Source organism: Neovison vison, chromosome 2, assembly GCF_020171115.1.
Source record: "Neovison vison isolate M4711 chromosome 2, ASM_NN_V1, whole genome shotgun sequence".
Classification (NCBI taxonomy): domain Eukaryota; kingdom Metazoa; phylum Chordata; class Mammalia; order Carnivora; family Mustelidae; genus Neogale; species Neogale vison.
In genome coordinates this window covers 38,538,165-38,555,277 of record NC_058092.1, presented here as the reverse complement: position 1 = coordinate 38,555,277, position 17,113 = coordinate 38,538,165, and the positions used below count along the sequence as shown (strand labels likewise).

At 47.3% G+C, this 17,113-nt stretch overlaps 1 protein-coding gene across 5 annotated transcripts in view; it reads left to right on the top strand.

Annotated features, from left to right (window-relative positions):
• LOC122899951 (BEN domain-containing protein 5) overlaps positions 1-17,113 on the top strand; it is a 1,721,330-nt gene that overhangs the window by 1,497,482 nt on the left and 206,735 nt on the right. For 2 of the 5 annotated variants that reach the window (XM_044238195.1, XM_044238197.1), the window contains exon 4: positions 12,729-12,877. The exons of the other annotated variants lie outside the window; for them this stretch is intronic. In XM_044238195.1, the coding sequence (XP_044094130.1) occupies positions 12,729-12,877 (149 nt within the window). The remainder of the gene's footprint in view (positions 1-12,728; positions 12,878-17,113) is intronic. 5 annotated transcript variants of the gene reach the window in all.

The window sequence follows — 17,113 nt, the reverse complement described above, 5'->3', positions numbered from 1 at the left end:
TCAGGGTCTTCTGTTATAGAAGGGTGATATATATACATATACATACTATAACTTAGTCAGCCAACATTGACCAGATGCTTTCTGAGCTTAGGGGCCTGGAGAGACACAAAGAAGTCTAAGACACTGGAAGTTGAAGTTGGGGTGTGGGTAGTGATGGGGGTAAATATGTAAGCATGTAGTTGAAATGCAGTGTGATGAGTCCTGGAAGGGGGTGGGTGGCTAGCTGAGCCTTTGAAGGTGGAACTCTCTTAGTGAGTCTGGGAAGACACCCCCTGCTGTAATAGCTCCTCATCTGTGCACATCATCAAGACACTGCTAACATGGCAAAGAGCCAGCAAGTGACTAAGACCCTCTTTGTTTCTTGGCTTTATGTGTCCTCTGAGAGCACATCCTGAGCTGTACCATCCGTGGCCCCCTAGGCCTAACTCAGGCATTATTCTTAGAGGCCCTTCCTTGCATATTCTCCTATCCACCTTGCCTGGGGGTGCAGCTCAACGGCCTTTGTCCAACTGGGGTGCTGGATCATCTACACCATAACAGGCAGATTCAGAGGCTAAAGAGGTCAATAGGTCACCAATGCTCAGTTTTAAAAAGAAGGCTCCCCCCCCTGCCTGGAAGCATCATTGCTGACTCCCCCAGGCCTTGTGGTCCTGCAGGTGGTGGATGAGAAGGGGCAGAGAGCAGGAGCCTGACCCCTTGAGCCCAGCGGGGACCTCAGAGTGGTGAGCAGACCTTCTAGCAGCCAGGAGTTGTAACAGTGCTCCTGGTGGAGGTCGGGGGCTAAAAGGCAAGAGGACAGCAGCAAGACAGGATAAAAAGATGCTTCCGAGACTTCCCTAGATGGCTCACTCCTTCATTTGTGCCCTTATTGATTCAGCTTTCATTCATTCCACAAACACACATAAGCGGGGTTTAACGGGAAAGATTCTCTAGAGCATGGAGTCCTGGCGAGGTGAAAGAGCCTACCCAGGAAATGGACTGGTGCTGCTGATGCGGAGACAAGCCCAGACAGCGTCACAGGCCCATCTGGGGGCGTCTCCTGACACCTGGTCCTATGTGACTCTCTCTGGGCCCTCACCTGCACAGCCTTCTTTAACCTTTGGACTTCATTGTCACAGATGTGGAGGTGACTCCTGCCCCCACTCCCCACAAAAGACATCTCTGTGAAACAGAACTTTCCTTTCTGTGATCGGAGCATGGGAAACAAAGAGGGTCTTAGTCACTTGCTGAGGGGAAGGAGCCCCACTCTCCCCCTGAGGGTCTCTGCTCTCAGGCCCTCTGTGACAGCGTCAAACTTAAGTGAGGAAGCAAATGTCAAGAATAAAGCCCTGTGAGCATAAAGCATATTATGTCTAATAAATGCCAATCTTTTTCCTTTTGTGCCCTCTTTGGCCCACCCTCTCCCAAGGAACTAAATGCTGAGGACCCAGAAAGCATGCGGATAGTTTAACTGATATTTACCTGTGCATATGTTCATTATGTTCATTCATTCACCAGTTACTTACTGAGGACATCCTTTGTGCCAGGACCGCATTAGGTGCTCGGCATATAGAAACAAACAAGACGGTCCGTTTTTAAACATTTACAAGTTAGAGCACTGGAGCCATGTTTATGGAACTGGGGCTCAGCAGACTCAGAGCTCCAGGGGTTGAAGGGAGGCACACTCGAAAGCCAGTTGCAAGGGGAGCTGTGGTGTGCGAGAGAGACTCTGTGGTCCCTCTTGCTTTCTCCTCGGCTACATTCCTTGTCCGTAGATGTCAAAGACAAAAGCTTAGACATCGTTCTCAGTGTTAGCACAAGTGCCTCTTAGATAGTTCTATCCATTTTGGTGTGATTCAAGTGATTTTAGTCCAGCTAAAGCTGGCAAGGACTCTGTGAGGAATATGGAGAGGAAGACATAATCCCGGCCTTCAAGATACACAGTCCAGTGGGGAGCACAGACGTGCACACAGCACCACACCAGGGAGAACAAAACAAGGGTTGTCATTGCAGGAGGGAGGAATATACTGGTTTTAGATTTGGGGTGTGCTTTGTCAGGGAATGGAGGCAGATGATGGATCCTGACCCAAAAGAGGGCGTAATAACGTAATAATGAGTGTAATAATGGTAATTCATACATGCATGACACCACGGGTTTGAAAGCACCTTGACATTTTTATGTCATCGAATTATTGTGATAGCCCTATTGTGAGGCCAGCTAAAGAGGATTATTCCCATTTGAGTGAGGAGAAGCAAAAACAAGAGCTCACATTCCCTGTTGGCCAGATCACAGGCTGGTTGAAAATTTGAAGGGGAAAGCCATTGTCTGTAAATCTGTCTTGGCTCTTTAGAGCTGGGTTTCTATCACCTCTGGTCCCCTCTGGGCTCATGCCTTGTGTTCTGTCCAAGGTCCGTTAAAATACCGGCTTTGATCTTTAAAATCCTTTGCGGTTGGAGCTGGATTCTTTAAGCACAGGTCTCTGATGGTGCCTTTGAAAAGGCAGCTAATGTCAGCCAAGTGCCTCCTGCTGACTTTCCCCTATGCCGAGGCAGCCTGGGCTTTGGCCACAGATACCACTCGAATTTGAATCTCAGCTCTCTGGGTCAGTACCTGTGCAACTTCAAGTAAATGACAGCCCTTCACAGCCTCTATTTTCTCCTTGGTAAAATGGCTATCTTTAATGCCTACTCAGTGATCAAGGGCCTGCATGGGCCCGAGGTCAGAAGTACTGGGGTTTTGAACCCTGACTTTTCCATGGTCTAATTTGTTACCTTAAGCAAGTTACTTAAATTTCTGGGCCTTAGTTACCTCCTCTGAAAAGCGGAGTCAATGAGAGTACCAACCATTATAGTTCTTACGAGGAGTAAACGAGCAGATGTATGAGAAGATCTCTGTCCAGGGGCTGGCACATAGTACGTGTGCAGTGGGTCCAGCATATGATGTAGGATCATTGGAGGATGTACATGGGATAATATTTGTGTAATGCTTGGCATATAGAGTCATTGTCCTGCCACAGAGCACAGGTAAGGTTGTCTTAGCATATCTAAATCTTTGGTCAACCCCCTAATGCCTCCTGGAGATTTCTGCTTCCCCTGGTAAGTCCTCAGAAATCATTCTTAAATGGGCCATTTTACAACTTTGCCTGGCCTCAAGCTCAAGTTCACTGGTCTGTAGTTTATAGAACTTTCCCTCCACCCATTGTTCCCGAACAGAATTCTCTTTTCCCATCCCCAGTCCTCAACCAGGAGTCCTCAACCACCACTCCTTTTGACCCCCTCAGTCCTTCAGCTGTCACTGTTTATGGCTCAGTTTCCTCCTTGCTGGGGCTCTCCTTCTGGGGCCCCTTCACCTCAGGATGCTTTTCCGTCTCCTACAGCCTCAGTCCGTTTTCACCTATCAGCAGGAGCGCTCACAGAAGTTGGGCACTGAAGGAGGCCACAAAGGGTAAGGGAGAGCCATCCTGTCAGGTCGGGCTTGTGTATCCCCATTGCAGAGGTGAGGCCCTGGAGATCCACAAACTGACAGCTGCGTCCGTGAGTGGTGGAGTGGGGCCAGAACAACTGTGCGCCATGCCTCCTCAACTCGGGTAGCAGGAGAATATCTAGTGGTGAGAAGTGGAATTGTTTCTCCTAAAGATATGGGTGATCTTCTACTTTGAAGGGCTCTTTGCACCATTAACTGAAAGATTACCCACAGTTCCTCCTCGATGATTTTAAGAACAGATTTCAGGGACGCCTGGGTGGCTCCGTTGGTTAAGCGGCTGCCTTCAGCTCAGGTCATGATCCCAGTGTCCTGGGATCGAGTCCCACATCGGGCTCCTTGCTCAGCAGGAAGCCTGCTTCTCCCTCTGCCTCTGCCTGCCACTCTGTCTGCCTGTGCTCACTCTCTCTGACAAAACAAAACAAAACAAAACCAAAAACAGATTTCAGAGTGGCAGGGCCATCCAGGAGCCTCCTTCCTCTTTCTCTCTGGAGTTGGTTTCTCCAGAGCCATGGGGATGGGGCTGAGGGACAACTCCAGGCTGCCCCTTTGTTTCCTGCTTGGGTAACTTAGAATATGTAGGAGTTGCTGGGCTTTTCTCCACTGCCAGAACAGGAATGTACTTTCCTTGTAGAACGGTACTTTGCCTGATGGTCATTGGCTTTGGTGTGGCCTGGGTTGGAAAGGCTTGTTCTCTGCTGGATTTGCCCAGTCAGAGGAAATGGAGGTAGGAGAGGGCTCCTTCGGTCGCCAGACTGTGGAAAGAACCAAGATGCCCTTCAAGGGACGAATGGATAAGGAAGATGTGGTCCGTATACACTGTGGAGTATTATGCCTCCATCAGAAAGGATGAATACCCAACTTTTGTAGCAACATGGACAGGACTGGAAGAGATTATGCTGAGTGAAATAAGTCAAGCAGAGAGAGTCAATTATCATATGGTTTCACTTATTTGTGGAGCATAACAAATAGCATGGAGAACAAGGGGAGATGGAGAGGAGAAGGGAGTTGAGGGAAATTGGAAGGGGAGGTGAACCATGAGAGACTATGGACTCTGAAAAACAATCTGAGGGTTTTGAAGGGGCGGGGGGTGGGAGGTTGAGGGAACCAGGTGGTGGGTATTAGAGAGGGCACAGGATATGGTGCAAAAACAATGAATACTGTTACACTGGAAAAAAATTTAAAAAAAAATTTTAAAAAGGAGAGGGCTCTTTACAGGGAAAGGTTGGCCTCTCTGAATACCTGATTTAGGCCTGACACTAGGGGCTTGTCATATATAAAACAGCCTCCATGATAGATAAGATCATCCGCTGAGGCCTAGAGAGCAGGCTCAGATGCAGTATCTTTCCTGAGGTTGCCCATTCAGGGGATGGTAGAAGTAGGTTTCGAGTTGAGGCCTGTCTCACTTTTCCATACACCAGGTAGACTGATCCCACAGGCATCCAGCCCTGGGTTTCTACAGTGGCTGTGTCTCCTCTGCCTTCATGTTCAAACCTCCTTTATGTGCAACAGTGGATTCGGGGACTATTGGATGGAATATTAACGCACCTAATTTAAGAGCCTACCATTTCTTCTTAGCCTTAACAAGCCGTATGATCTCAAAATGCCAACCAGAAAATTCTGAAAGTTTTTATAGAAATTACCTCTTTCAATAAGAAACCAATCCAACTTTCACCCCCATCTTATAGATGGGAAAACTGAGGACCAGAGGTGGCACAGGACATGCCTAAGCCATGTGGAATCTGAACAGATCCATCCTCATGAAGCAACAGAGGGTTACGATGAATGGATGGCAGCTGAGTTTGGTTGGAGGTAATTCTTAGAGTTCTAGCATGCTAGTCCTGTGGGGAGCCCCAGAGCTTACTTGGTGCAGCATCCACACGGGACAAGAAGCCTTTTGTAGCCTCCTTGCCGAGTGATCATCCTACCTCCTGTAACATCCCTCTAGAGACAGAAGGCTCACTCACTGCCTTCAGTGCAGTCCGTTCCGTTACTGGGTGGCTCTGACTGTAGGGAAATGGTTTTGTGCAGGAGCATTTGTCAGACTCTTCCTTTGTTCCAGGCCCTTACACTGGCCCCGGGGAAATCAGACAGCTAAGACCCTGGTGCTGCCTTAAAGAGTCCCGATGTCAGTAGCTGACAGGTGCGACAGGCTTTGCTATACTCCTGGGCTCCCAGAGTGTTGGGCGAGGATACAGAGGAAGGCTCCTTAGGTGACTGGGCAGGGGTACTGAAGGTGGCTGGAGAAGGCCTGCACGTGAGGAACTCGTTAGGTTTATCCAAATGAAGAGAAAGTGAACAGGATCTCAGGCAGCAAGACAGCCTGAACAAAGATTTAGAGTTAGGAGAGAAGCTGGCTCTCTCGAGTAGTTTCTGGCTGGACTGCATGATGGAGAGCTAGCTAGGAGGAAGTACATGTCTGGTGGGGTGGACTCATGCTGTTCTGCACATTCCTGCCGTTTGGATGCTCTCTGGGCCCAGATGCTTGGGTGGGAAGGGAAGTGGAAGAACCACAGATGAAGAACCAGCCCAGTTTTGACTGCCCACCGGCTGGCAAAGTATAGGCTCAGAGCTGCTAGAGGTGAGATGAATCCCGGGGACACCCCCTCCTTGCCACTGCCCCCTTGTGGAGTTCTTTAAGGATTCCCACTCCCCAAGGTCAGAGATGAGCTGAGAGTCCCACAGAGAAAGGATGACATGAGAAGCCTTTGAAATCTGAAACCTGCCCTTGGCTGAGGAGGTGGAGAGCAGTGGAAGGAGGGAGGCTTTAGAATCGAACAGCCCAGAATTTGAGTCCTCACCACCTGTGAGACTTTTGGCACATTACCTCTCTGAGCCTCTACAGAGATGATAAGATCTGTTTTGCAGGACTTCCATGAGGATTAACTTCTTTACTTTAGCACATGTTTAATGACTGTTATATGCCAGAGACATTGTACTGGGTGCTGGGGAGATAGTGAACAACACCAAGGCTGCTCTTGGAGTTTCTCCACTGTAGCCAGGAGATGTGAAACAAATAATTACTTGACATCAAGATGAAAAATACTACAAAGATTGAAGAAAGAGCGAGAGATTTTGGTGTAGGGAGTAGAACAAAGAAGACATTCAGTAGGTATCGGTCACCTCAGAGAGGAGCAAATATGTCATTTGAAATGGGTGCTACAGTTCCTCAAAGTAGGGAAAATACCCTGACCCCCATGACTGGGGCCCTAGGCCCACTCCTGCCACTCCTTGCTGGGTTTCTGCCCCATGGAGAGGGCTCACAGGTCCATTCCAGCTCTGCTGCCCTGTGGGTTTGACTCCTGAGGAGGGGACCCCGCTCTGGGGGCATCCAGCTAAGCAGCAAGAACTTGTCCAGTCTGGTACCTCAGGCAATACGGGCTTTTCCTGCCTCTGCCCAGCAAAGCCTGCCCCAGCCCTTGGTCACAGAAGGTGCTGGGAAAATGGGGAAGGAGGGGGAGAAGGACCCAAAGAACCGCTGTTTATTGTGACCCCATTACCTGCCTGACCATCCCTCTACCTTCCCCAGACCTCATCACATATCAGTGCTCCAGTCAGAGCTCACCTCTTCCCTGAAGCCTCCCAGGGTCACCTGGTGGTGACCCCTCCATCTCCAGACCCTTTACAGATCATCATGCTGCCCACTTTCTGGCTGGTCATGGAGCCTTGATTATGTGCCAAGTGCCTTCACTATTTGAGAGGCCTTCACTCCCAGTGAGCTCCTGCCCATCAGTCCTCCAAACCCCAGCACAGAAGTGTGTGGCTAGCCCTTTGAAGCCTTCCTAAGTCTCCTCCACATGGAGCATCCCCTCCTTTGCTTTTGTCCCCAAGTCTTTATCCTGACCCTTGATCTGTGGCCTGCCTTCTGTCACTGCTGGGCTGTCAACCATTCAGGGCCGATCTAGCGCAAGCCTAGCACTTCGTAGATCTCAGCAGATTCTCACTGAGAGAATGAAACCAGGTTTGTCCCTGCCTTCACTGGAGGCATAATGCAGCTAAGAAACAGAAGCACAGGGACAATAGCAGGTGAAAGCAGCTGATTGATGCCTTTTGAGAAACAGTGATGGGGTCCACAGAGGAGGGCCCACCTGCCTACCTCTGGGCCATCTTCCCTGCCTCTTTCTAAGGCTCTTGTGTACCTCCTTTGTTGTTACCTAGCTATTCCTGGGCTCAGGTCTTTGTAAACAGAGTGGAATCCTCATTCTTCTACCCAATCCAGCCTGCCTCTGTGCCACAGTAGCGGCTCTGAATGCATGTAAGAATGTTGACTTGATTCACTTTGCATTTAGGAAGAAACTGGAATGACACCTGTAGCAGAGAAACTTCCTATTCACTGACAGGAGTGATACTAAAAGTACTAAATGAAAGGATTTAGTACTTTTTAAGAAAAATCTAATATTATTAGTCTTTCTGTTTCAGCAGAAATCAGAAATGGTATTTCGTGTTCAAACATAGACATGTATTTTGGGGACATAGATGACTTCTGAACCTCCTGGAGGTCACACAAGCATTAACTTTTTTTAGAAAGGTTTTCAGGAAGAACACCATTAGTCTAATGTAAGCCAGACAAAAACAGAGTGATATAATTTCATTTATTCGTTGTGCCAACAAACACTTATAAGCCCCTTACTCTGTGCCATGATTCCCATTTTATGGAAAGGGCCCCTGGGGCTTAAAGACTAAAATAAGTAACAGAACCTGTTCTTATACCAGGTTTTCTAACTAAAGCCAGTGCTTGTCTATCAAATCACAGCTATTTGTATGCTAAGTAATGGAGTTTCACATAAAAGGCTCCACTTCTGCAGAACTGGGACAACTGTGTTTTCTCCAGGGCCCCCAGTGCCTCACTGGGCCTAGATCTTGGGATGCCAGCAGGGACTGTGTGCTGAATGGGCTCCTGAATGACTGAATGAAAAGACAAGTACTACCTTTTATACTTTTTTAAAAGCTTCCTTTACCCAGCTGAGAGGTTTCTCTCCATGGAAGGTGTATTTTCCCCAAAATAAACCCAAAGTGGATCAAAAGGCTTTTTTTTTTTTTAATTCCTACTCTTCCCACAACATGAAAAAAGTTCCTTTGTTGCCTAAAATATCTGCACCAGATCTTACAATGCTGTCTCTTCGTGCAAGTGCTTATTATTGTGGCTAATTTGGTCACATGTGTTTGAAGGAGAACAATGCCTCAGAAATTTTTAAAAGCAAAACAGCAATCTGAGGCATTTGTTGTAATGAGATGTAAATTGCCAACATCGTTAGTAGTAGAGCCGACTAAAATTCGCAATGAAATCTTTTTCTCCCCTCCTTCTTAAATTAAAAGCACTAGAGGCTGTCCCCTCATCTCCCCAAAGAAATCGCATGCTATTTAGTCCTTTTCTTTTGGATTCTATAATACTGAACACCCCGTTTTAAGGATCCAGTCATCCTTTCATTCACCTGCCACTTCCTGAGCCTCTGTTTTGCGCCTGCCTCTGTGCTGGGCTTTTCCGAAGGCATCACCAGCTTACGTGGTGGCTATGGGCAATCCCCACTTTGCAGGTAGGAAAAGCGGAGGCACGGAGAGGGAGGTGCCTCGTCTAAGGTCATGAAGCTGTGATTCATACTCAGGTCCCCTGAGAAGCCCCTCCCGAGGCATGCCTTTGGCTGGTTTGCCCTCCTTGCTGAGGCTGAGGAACCAGTGCTGAAGAAGAGAGCAGCCTCTGGGTGTTAAATGGTGCTGAGGGAGAATGGTAGGAAACAGTTTTCCTTGAAAGCCAGAAGATCCCAATACTGTGATCCCCGAGGAGACCAACATGAGCCCAGGGGGGCACGGGTGTGCCGTGGGGGTGCCAGGACCTGCTCTGTGTACACCAAAGCCATGGTTTAGTGGTGGATTAACAGAGTAGCCAGGGATAACGTGTGTGTGCGGGAGGGGCCGTGCGGGGGAGCAGTGTTTCCTCAGTGCCCGTTCTGTGCCACGCTCTGGAGTGCTCATTTCTTATATATCGTCAACTCACTGAATCTTCAGTCTTGCCAGATCTCTGTTGTGGCTCCATCTTTCAGGTGAGTCAACAGGGTCAGAAAGGTTAAGTAATTAATTATTCATGTGGAAATTACCTGTTGAAGGTAGAATGTGAACCAGGCACTCACTGCGCTGAGCCCTGGTCTCTGAAATAAAAAGACACAGCCTCTGCCTGCCCTCCGGCCTCACAGTCTAGTGGGGGAGACAGACACAGAAACAGCTGAGTGCTGCTGATTATTGTGGGGGTGAGAGGCAGAGTTCCTCCACCTGAGGAAGCTTACGGCTCACCCTAAACAGTTAAGCGGCAAATCCAGAATTTAAATTCCAGTCTCTGACTCCTAATTCTAAGCCAAGGTGTGGAGAGAATAACACCCCCCTTTTGAAGGGATAGAATAGCCTCATGGAGGAGGTGGCATTTGAGCCAGGCCTTGAGTGCCTGGTGGAGTTTGGCTGGGTGGACATCTGTGGGGTAGAGTGGTCGGACAGCAGGATCGCCGCAAGTACAGACTGCGAAGCTGCTAAGGAATGGTGTTTGTGGGGAGAGGGCCAGGCTGGCACTTTGGAGTGGAGTCTGACTTGGCGGGGGGAGGGAGCAGCAGGGGATGGGGCCCGAAAAGTGACTCTCAGCCCTCACTCCTAATGTCCCTTATATGTCCCTCTGTAGCCCTCCGAGTCATCTGTTCCGGCTGGCTCTTTCCGATCTGTTTGACAGCCTAATTTCTACTTCCTGGGCTGCCAGAAAGGTGACAGAAGTCTAAAGACAGCTCCCACCCACTCCCGCCTGTACCCCCTCGCACCTCAACTCAGCAGCAGGGCTTTGTTTCGGGACCTTTGCCCCAGCCTGTCTAAATCCCCTCCTCCCCCACAGCTCTCTCCCCTCATGTCATGAAGGATTTATTGAGAACCTACAGTGTGCCAGGTGCTGTTCTGGGTGCCAAGACTTCAAAGAAAGTAAAATTTTGCCCCCAAAGAGCTTCACAGTCTAATGTGGACAACAGACAGATTGGCAGATGGTTGCAAACAGAATTTGCTGGAAGTATTTATAAAACAGAGGCATCTCTCCCCCTTGCCCCCACCCAGTAGTGACCAGAGCAAGGCCTTACAGAGGACATACCTAAGTTCCATGGCAGGCAGATGTGGCTTTATGCAAGGAGGAGACAGTAGCACCTTCAAAGGCATGGCAGCTGGGACCACACAGCATTGGGGGTCCTGGGCAGAAGCAAGAAATGAGCACCAGGAGTAGAGAGGAGGCTGGCTGTTCTAGGCCTCAGGAAGGCTACAATGTATGACATCGTTTTGAGGGTAATTAGGAAGGAAGGTGCTAAGCAAGGAAGGACACGGTCTTAGGTCTTAGGTCAAGGAGATCTCTTTGGCAGCTGTGTTAGAGATGGACAGGAGAGAACCAGACTGAAATCAGAGCTGAACTGGAGTCCTTCTCTTGTCCACCATCTTTTCACAGAAGGAAAAAGAGGCTTTAGAGAAAGGACACAATCTTGCCAAAGATGATCTGTGAGCCAGTGGCTACGGGGACCTCTTCCTCTCAGCCCAGCCCTTTTTCCTATTGCTGAATGTCAGAGCAGGAAGAGACCTCAGATGCCAACTGGGCCATGCCCTTTAGGGGAAACTGAAATAATTACCTCTTCCCTGATCTAAGAAAAGATCAAATGCTCCACTTGAGTTTTATCTCAGAAATTCAACCTGAGATCTCACACAGAGAGAGGAGAAACTTTGGCGTCTGATTCTGAAACTATAAATGCTTCATTCATTGTTGTCATTCTTTTATTATTTAGCAAACATTCAGAGAATACCTACTAGGTGCCAGGGGCTGGGAACAAAGAGAAGAGCCCAACTCTCGAATAGATGACCCAGCATTAGGAGCTGCCATCAGAACAATCATGAGGTTGTCTGTCCTTCACTCTGCCACCTTCTGCATCTACAGTTCACTCCCCTGTGGCCCCACAATTAAAACACAGCAGAGCCAGGCACAGCACCGAAACTGACTGTCCCAAGATGAGCCATGCATTTCCATCAGCACGGTTCTGCTACCTGGCCACGTTGCCTTCTGTTTTGTGCAGGGCTCACACTTACATCCTTGGAGACTGCCGAGATTCTGTCTTGCAGATGGCAGCTGCCAGCAACTCAGGAATGATAGTCTTGTTCTAGGAAGCCGTGTCATGAGGAATTTTAGTAACAAAATCACCAATACCATCTCTACCACCAGCCAAAGTCTAGGATATAGCGATTGAACATAGAATTGCAACTAGCTCATTAGGGCTTTGATGTATAAAGAGCTCTGTACCAAGTGATGCACCTGGTTAGGATAAGGGAAGATTGGACCATGATATTCATCAGTTACTTAAGGTATAGGCATGGCCCAGAGGACCCACGAGAGCAGTAGCTAAAACCCTGAGCCTGAACAACCACTGGAATGTTTGCCGGGGGAGCATTTCCAGCGTGCTGAGGTCTCCATTGGCCTTTGGAGTTGCTCTCCTGCAAAAGTTAATCAAGTCATTCAGCCTTATTTACTCATTTTCATCCTGTTTCTCTGCCCTTTGGTAATCAAGACACAATAGGTGATTTAAAAAATAGTCCATCATTTTTAAACACTAATGGAGAAGAAAAAAATACTCCCCTTAGAAACCACCACCATTTATCCGGCTTCCTTTCACTGTTTAAACTGCGCGTAATTTGTGTTGATTGCATTAAAATAAAAATCAGGGTAGCTGCTAGATCAGGCAATCAGAAGCATAATCTGTATTGTATTTTAATTTCTTGGTTGAAATGCTTCTGTCTAGCTAGATACTAGGTCTTAGGGAGGGGGAGGTCTTTGCATTTCTCCCCACTGCTTCCCTAACCTCCATTCTTTGGCCGTGGCCCACTCCCATGGAGGCTGCAGAGGTGGGCTCTTCACAGATATGCAGTTTGCTTATTACAGTGATGCCCTCCCTTCTCACCCTGGTCTTAATAGGACCTCTCTTTTGAGCAGGCAGTTGAGTCCCCTGCATTTCCATTCAGACAATGACACCTTCAAAGACCACTTCTCATTTGTACTTAGAGTCTGGTTCATTCTTGTCTTCCAGTTTTCTTCCTTTTCCTTTGTGACGTTCATACTTCATATTATTTTCAAGCCTGGGTTTAAGTGTAGTCCAATGGACAAAATAAGCCAGCCTATTTATTTTGTGCCACTATGTGCTGATAGATGTGTAGTTAAAAATATTTGCCTTTTATTTTCCTTGGAGTTCTAGACAGATCTCTTTTCTTAACTGCCTAGGTCCCGCCATTGACTTGGAAAAAGTAAAGTCAGAATGTCTCGAGCCCGAGCCGGAGTTACGGAGCACTTTCAGTGAGGAAGCAAATACGTCGTCCTATTACCCCGCTCCTGCACCTGTCATGGACAAGTATATCCTAGACAATGGCAAGGTAGTGTTTCAAGCTCACTATCCATTCCCTGCAAGTGTTTGTTAGCTAGAGTAACGATGGAGAGTATGGTGGGAGCTTCCAGCGCCACAGCTTGGCCAGTTGGCCTCCTGGCCTGGGCCTGAGTAACTATTTCCAGAATTCGTGTTTTGTAACTCGTGGAGCTGTACTGGGACTTGTTCTTTTTCTCTTCCCCCTCCCCTTTTTCTTAAATACTGGGCCAAAGTAACTGTAAAACCTAAACTGACATTTTAAAATAGCTTAGTATTGAGGAAGATTTTAAAAAGCATAGTAGTTTGATGAAACTTGTCCTACCCACCTATAAAACCAGATACATAAAATTTATAAGGTGTACTAGATACGAAATCTCTGATTGACAGATAACTCAATGTGTGTCCATTCACCATTTACAAAGTATCTACGTGTTCTAAGCCCTCTGCTAGATGCTGAGGATAAGCTGGTAAATGAGACGTGCTCCTTGTCCCGAAGCTGTTTCCAAGCTGTATGTTCAGCAGTGGTCAGCCCACATATAACTCCTCAGATTTTCTTGTAAGACCCTCGGAAAAAATCTTAAAGAAAACTTAAGCACTATTAGTAGTTACATTGGTACAGGGGTGAAAAATAATGGAATAGCCTTGGAAGGTCTTAAAGTCACATGATAGAGCAGCTGGGCAGGGAGAGAACTGTTCTGACATCCTTCTAACCTCCAAATGGATTCATCTTGGAAGAAGTATATTGGAGCCCTTTGTCTAGGCACTAGTCAAATTCAGTTTTAGTGTTCTATTTCTGCCACCATGGCATACATTACAGACATCACCTCTCATTCTCCCCCAAAGAATCATCTGTGTCAGTCTGTTTTTCTTGCCGCCTTGTGCTTCAAAAGGTCTCTGTTTATCCAGTATTGTTCCCCAGTGGGCTGATGAGAAAGAAAAGGTTGTTTTCTTTGGGTTCGTCCAGATACATCCCTGCAACTGGCCAGATTGAGGCAAAAAGCAAATATTGTCAGCTGAGGAAATGAAATGTGTTAGTCTTGAGGGCTGTCTTGGATAGGCTGTCATGCCCTCATCTCCCACTGAGCACTGCCTCCCCACACCCCACCCCTCACCTCCACCCCAGGAGGCAGAACTGGTGTGCTGGGTCGTTGGCCCCTCTCTCTTGATTTGCTCCAGCCCACAGGCTTTAAAAGTCTGCTTTGCAGGGGACAGATGGCATGACAGGATGGATTTAGGCAGCCCAGAGCCTGAATGCCGAGTAGAGCTCTATCTCTGTGCTTTCTGTGTGACCTTGCTTGGATGGGTCCTTCCCTTTTCTGGGCCTCAGGGTCTCCATCTTCACGAGCTAGGATGGATCATTGCTCTCTGTAGGCCTTTAATGACTCCAACTGTGTAGCTAAGTTGGGTGAATCTTCCTCAGTTGGAGATAAAAGAAAGGACTGTTCTGTGTGTGTTGATTTCTTTTTAGTGATGACCACACTGTAGAGTGACTAGAGACCTTTTCTTAAGATAGCTTCCAAGAGAAATCTATTTCTCTCTTCCATTGAAGACTAACGGATAGTTTCTGAGCATTATGGGGGCCACTTTTGCAGAGGTATCATTTTTCCATTTCCAGAAAATGGGTCTCTCAAACCTCATTTAATGTTTTTACAGGAGTTGCACAATAAATCTTGAAATGGCCAATTTTGTTTTTTCATTGGCTGTTGCTGACATGTTGCTGTAAAACTAACCTGACTTTTGTTTGCAACTAATTGGTAGCTCAGCAGAGCAAATTTATGAAGAGAGAGGAGAGGAAGCAGACAGACTAGCAATGGATGGCAGCTTCTTTGAGCAGGGTTCCCTGTATCCTCATTGTTCTTGGCTCTGCGAGCGTTTCTGACCCTTTCTTTTCTCTGCCTGCATGAACAAAAGCCTTAATCTCTGCAAAGCCTAGAGCATTAGAATGGGATCCATTTCCTAGTAGGAAACTAGTTTTGTCCTATAAAACATTTTACAAAGCCATTTTTTGATCAAGTCCCATCCTAGCAGGCGCCGTATTTTTAATAGCCTCCCTTGACACATAAGGCTAACATTCTGGTCAAATAGCAAACTATATTTTATGTGAATAGAGCTTGCCACAAAAGTTACCTTGATTTTGATAAAGTTCATTGTTTTTGTTTTTGTTTTTGTTTTGTCTAAGATGTTTTATTTCAGAAACTCATTGAATCACAAAGCTGCAAAGACCATTAAAGTTTAAATCGTCTAATTTATACATGTCATAGATGGGGAAACACATCCAGAGAAGGGATTCCTCTGTAATTTTAGAATAGGCTAGAGACAAGCAGGTAGGAAGTGCAAGCCAGGTCTTCTGGTTCCTAGGCCAGTGTTTTTTCCAGTCTATTCTGCTGCATCTCTGAAAGCTGGGCCTCGCTTCAGGTGACCCTGGGCTTTGTTAACCCAAGGAGCCCTTGTCCCAGCACATACCTGTGATTGGTCTTACCCAGAGCCATTTCTTTCTGTGCTTTAAAGCTGGCCTTGTACTCAAGTGCACGTCAGAAAATATTTTCTTCTCTAAGGAACAACAGCTCATCAGAACTGAAAGCCTGTGCCATTAAAACATATTAAATATGCCCATCAGTTTCTTACTGCTTTGTGTTCAGACTAGTCCTGATCAGTTTGAAGGGGACAGAAGGGGCAAAGCTTCACCCCGTCCCCATGGAGATGTACCGTGAAGGGCTGAATCAGGTGGTGAAGGCTCACAGTAGGCTAGAAATTCAGAGGGGGTAGAACTTCGCTCTGCAGCAATTAAAGAGTGTTTCCTGGATTGGGGACCGGGGCTTGAAAGATAAGCAGGCTTAAGAGGACATAGGAGAAGGCATTCATTTCTGGACAGGGGAAAGGCCTGAGCGGAAACACTGCTGAGGGTGGGGGGGAGTTGGGGGGCGGAGAAGGCAAAGGGAATAACAGTTACTGCATGTGTGCTGTCCTCCTGACATCTGATTCACGTTATGTCATATAATCCTCAGAACAGCTCTATGAATTCTGTGGTGTTCTGCCTCTTCTCCACTTGAGGAAAGTGATGCTTAGAGAGAAAAAGTGGCTAGCCCAACATTCCCAGCTAGTAGGTAGCAGGGTCAGGATTCACACCTGGGGCTGGAGCCTCCAGGGCCCATCTTTGTGTTACCACACACTAAAAGTAGAAGGAGGAGAAGGAGTTTGAGAACATCATCGTGATGGCCATAGTAGGGGAATAAAGGCTAGGAGGTTGAATAGAAAGAGAATTCTAGAGGGCCTCTACAGCTGACTAAGGAGATTGGGTTGATGTGATAGTAAATAGGGAGCCATTCAAGATTCTAGAGGGTTCACACAGAAACACAGTTGAAAGACTGGAAGTCAGCTAGTCAAAGAAGGAGAGCCGTGTTTTAGGGAAACTGATCCTGGCAGTGGTTATATGGGGGGTTGGAGGAAGCAGGGACTGGAGGCAGAAAGCCGACCCGTGGCTTCTTCTAGCTTCCCTATCTGCAGTAGTAACCTGTTGGGGGTGGGGGGCAGCAAGGGAAGTGTCTGGGCCAGTACAGCGGAAAGCTGGAAAAGAAGCCCAGTAGAATAGGCTATGTTTCCAGCACATTGCCACCACGTTGTCATCACGTTATCACCACGGTGACAGTGGCAGCAGCAGGAAGGTCTGGGTAACGGGCTCTGCCGTCATACAGATTTGGGTTTGAATCTTGATCCCAAAATTTACTGCTAGTATGTCTTAGGAAAGGTAATTTTGTCCTTCTGATCTGGATTCATGTCTGTAAAGTGGGATTAATAACCTCTAATCTGGGTTCCTGGGTGGCTCAGTGGGTTAAAGCCTCTGCCTTCGGCTCCGGTCATGATCTCAGGGTCCTGTGATCAAGCCCCGCATCGGGCTCTCTGCTCGGCAGGGAGCCTGCTTCCCCCTCTCCCTCTGCCTGCCTGCCTCTCTGCCTACTTGTGATCTGTCTCTGTCAAAGAAATAAATAAAATCTTTAAAACAAAAACAAAAACAAAAAAACCTCTAACCTATTTCCATAGGTTTTCTTAAGGTCATTATGAGGATTAAATAGAGGGTACAGTCCAGGTCCTCAAAAAAATATTAGTGCCCCGCCCTTATCTAGTAGAACTTTGGCAAAATGACTGTCATTTCTCTTTTAAGAATAATAAATTAATAGATTATAGGAAAGAAAGGCCAAGGGTAGAAAAGAGCAGAGATCTTTGAAAAACGGAAGCTGTCTTCCTTCTC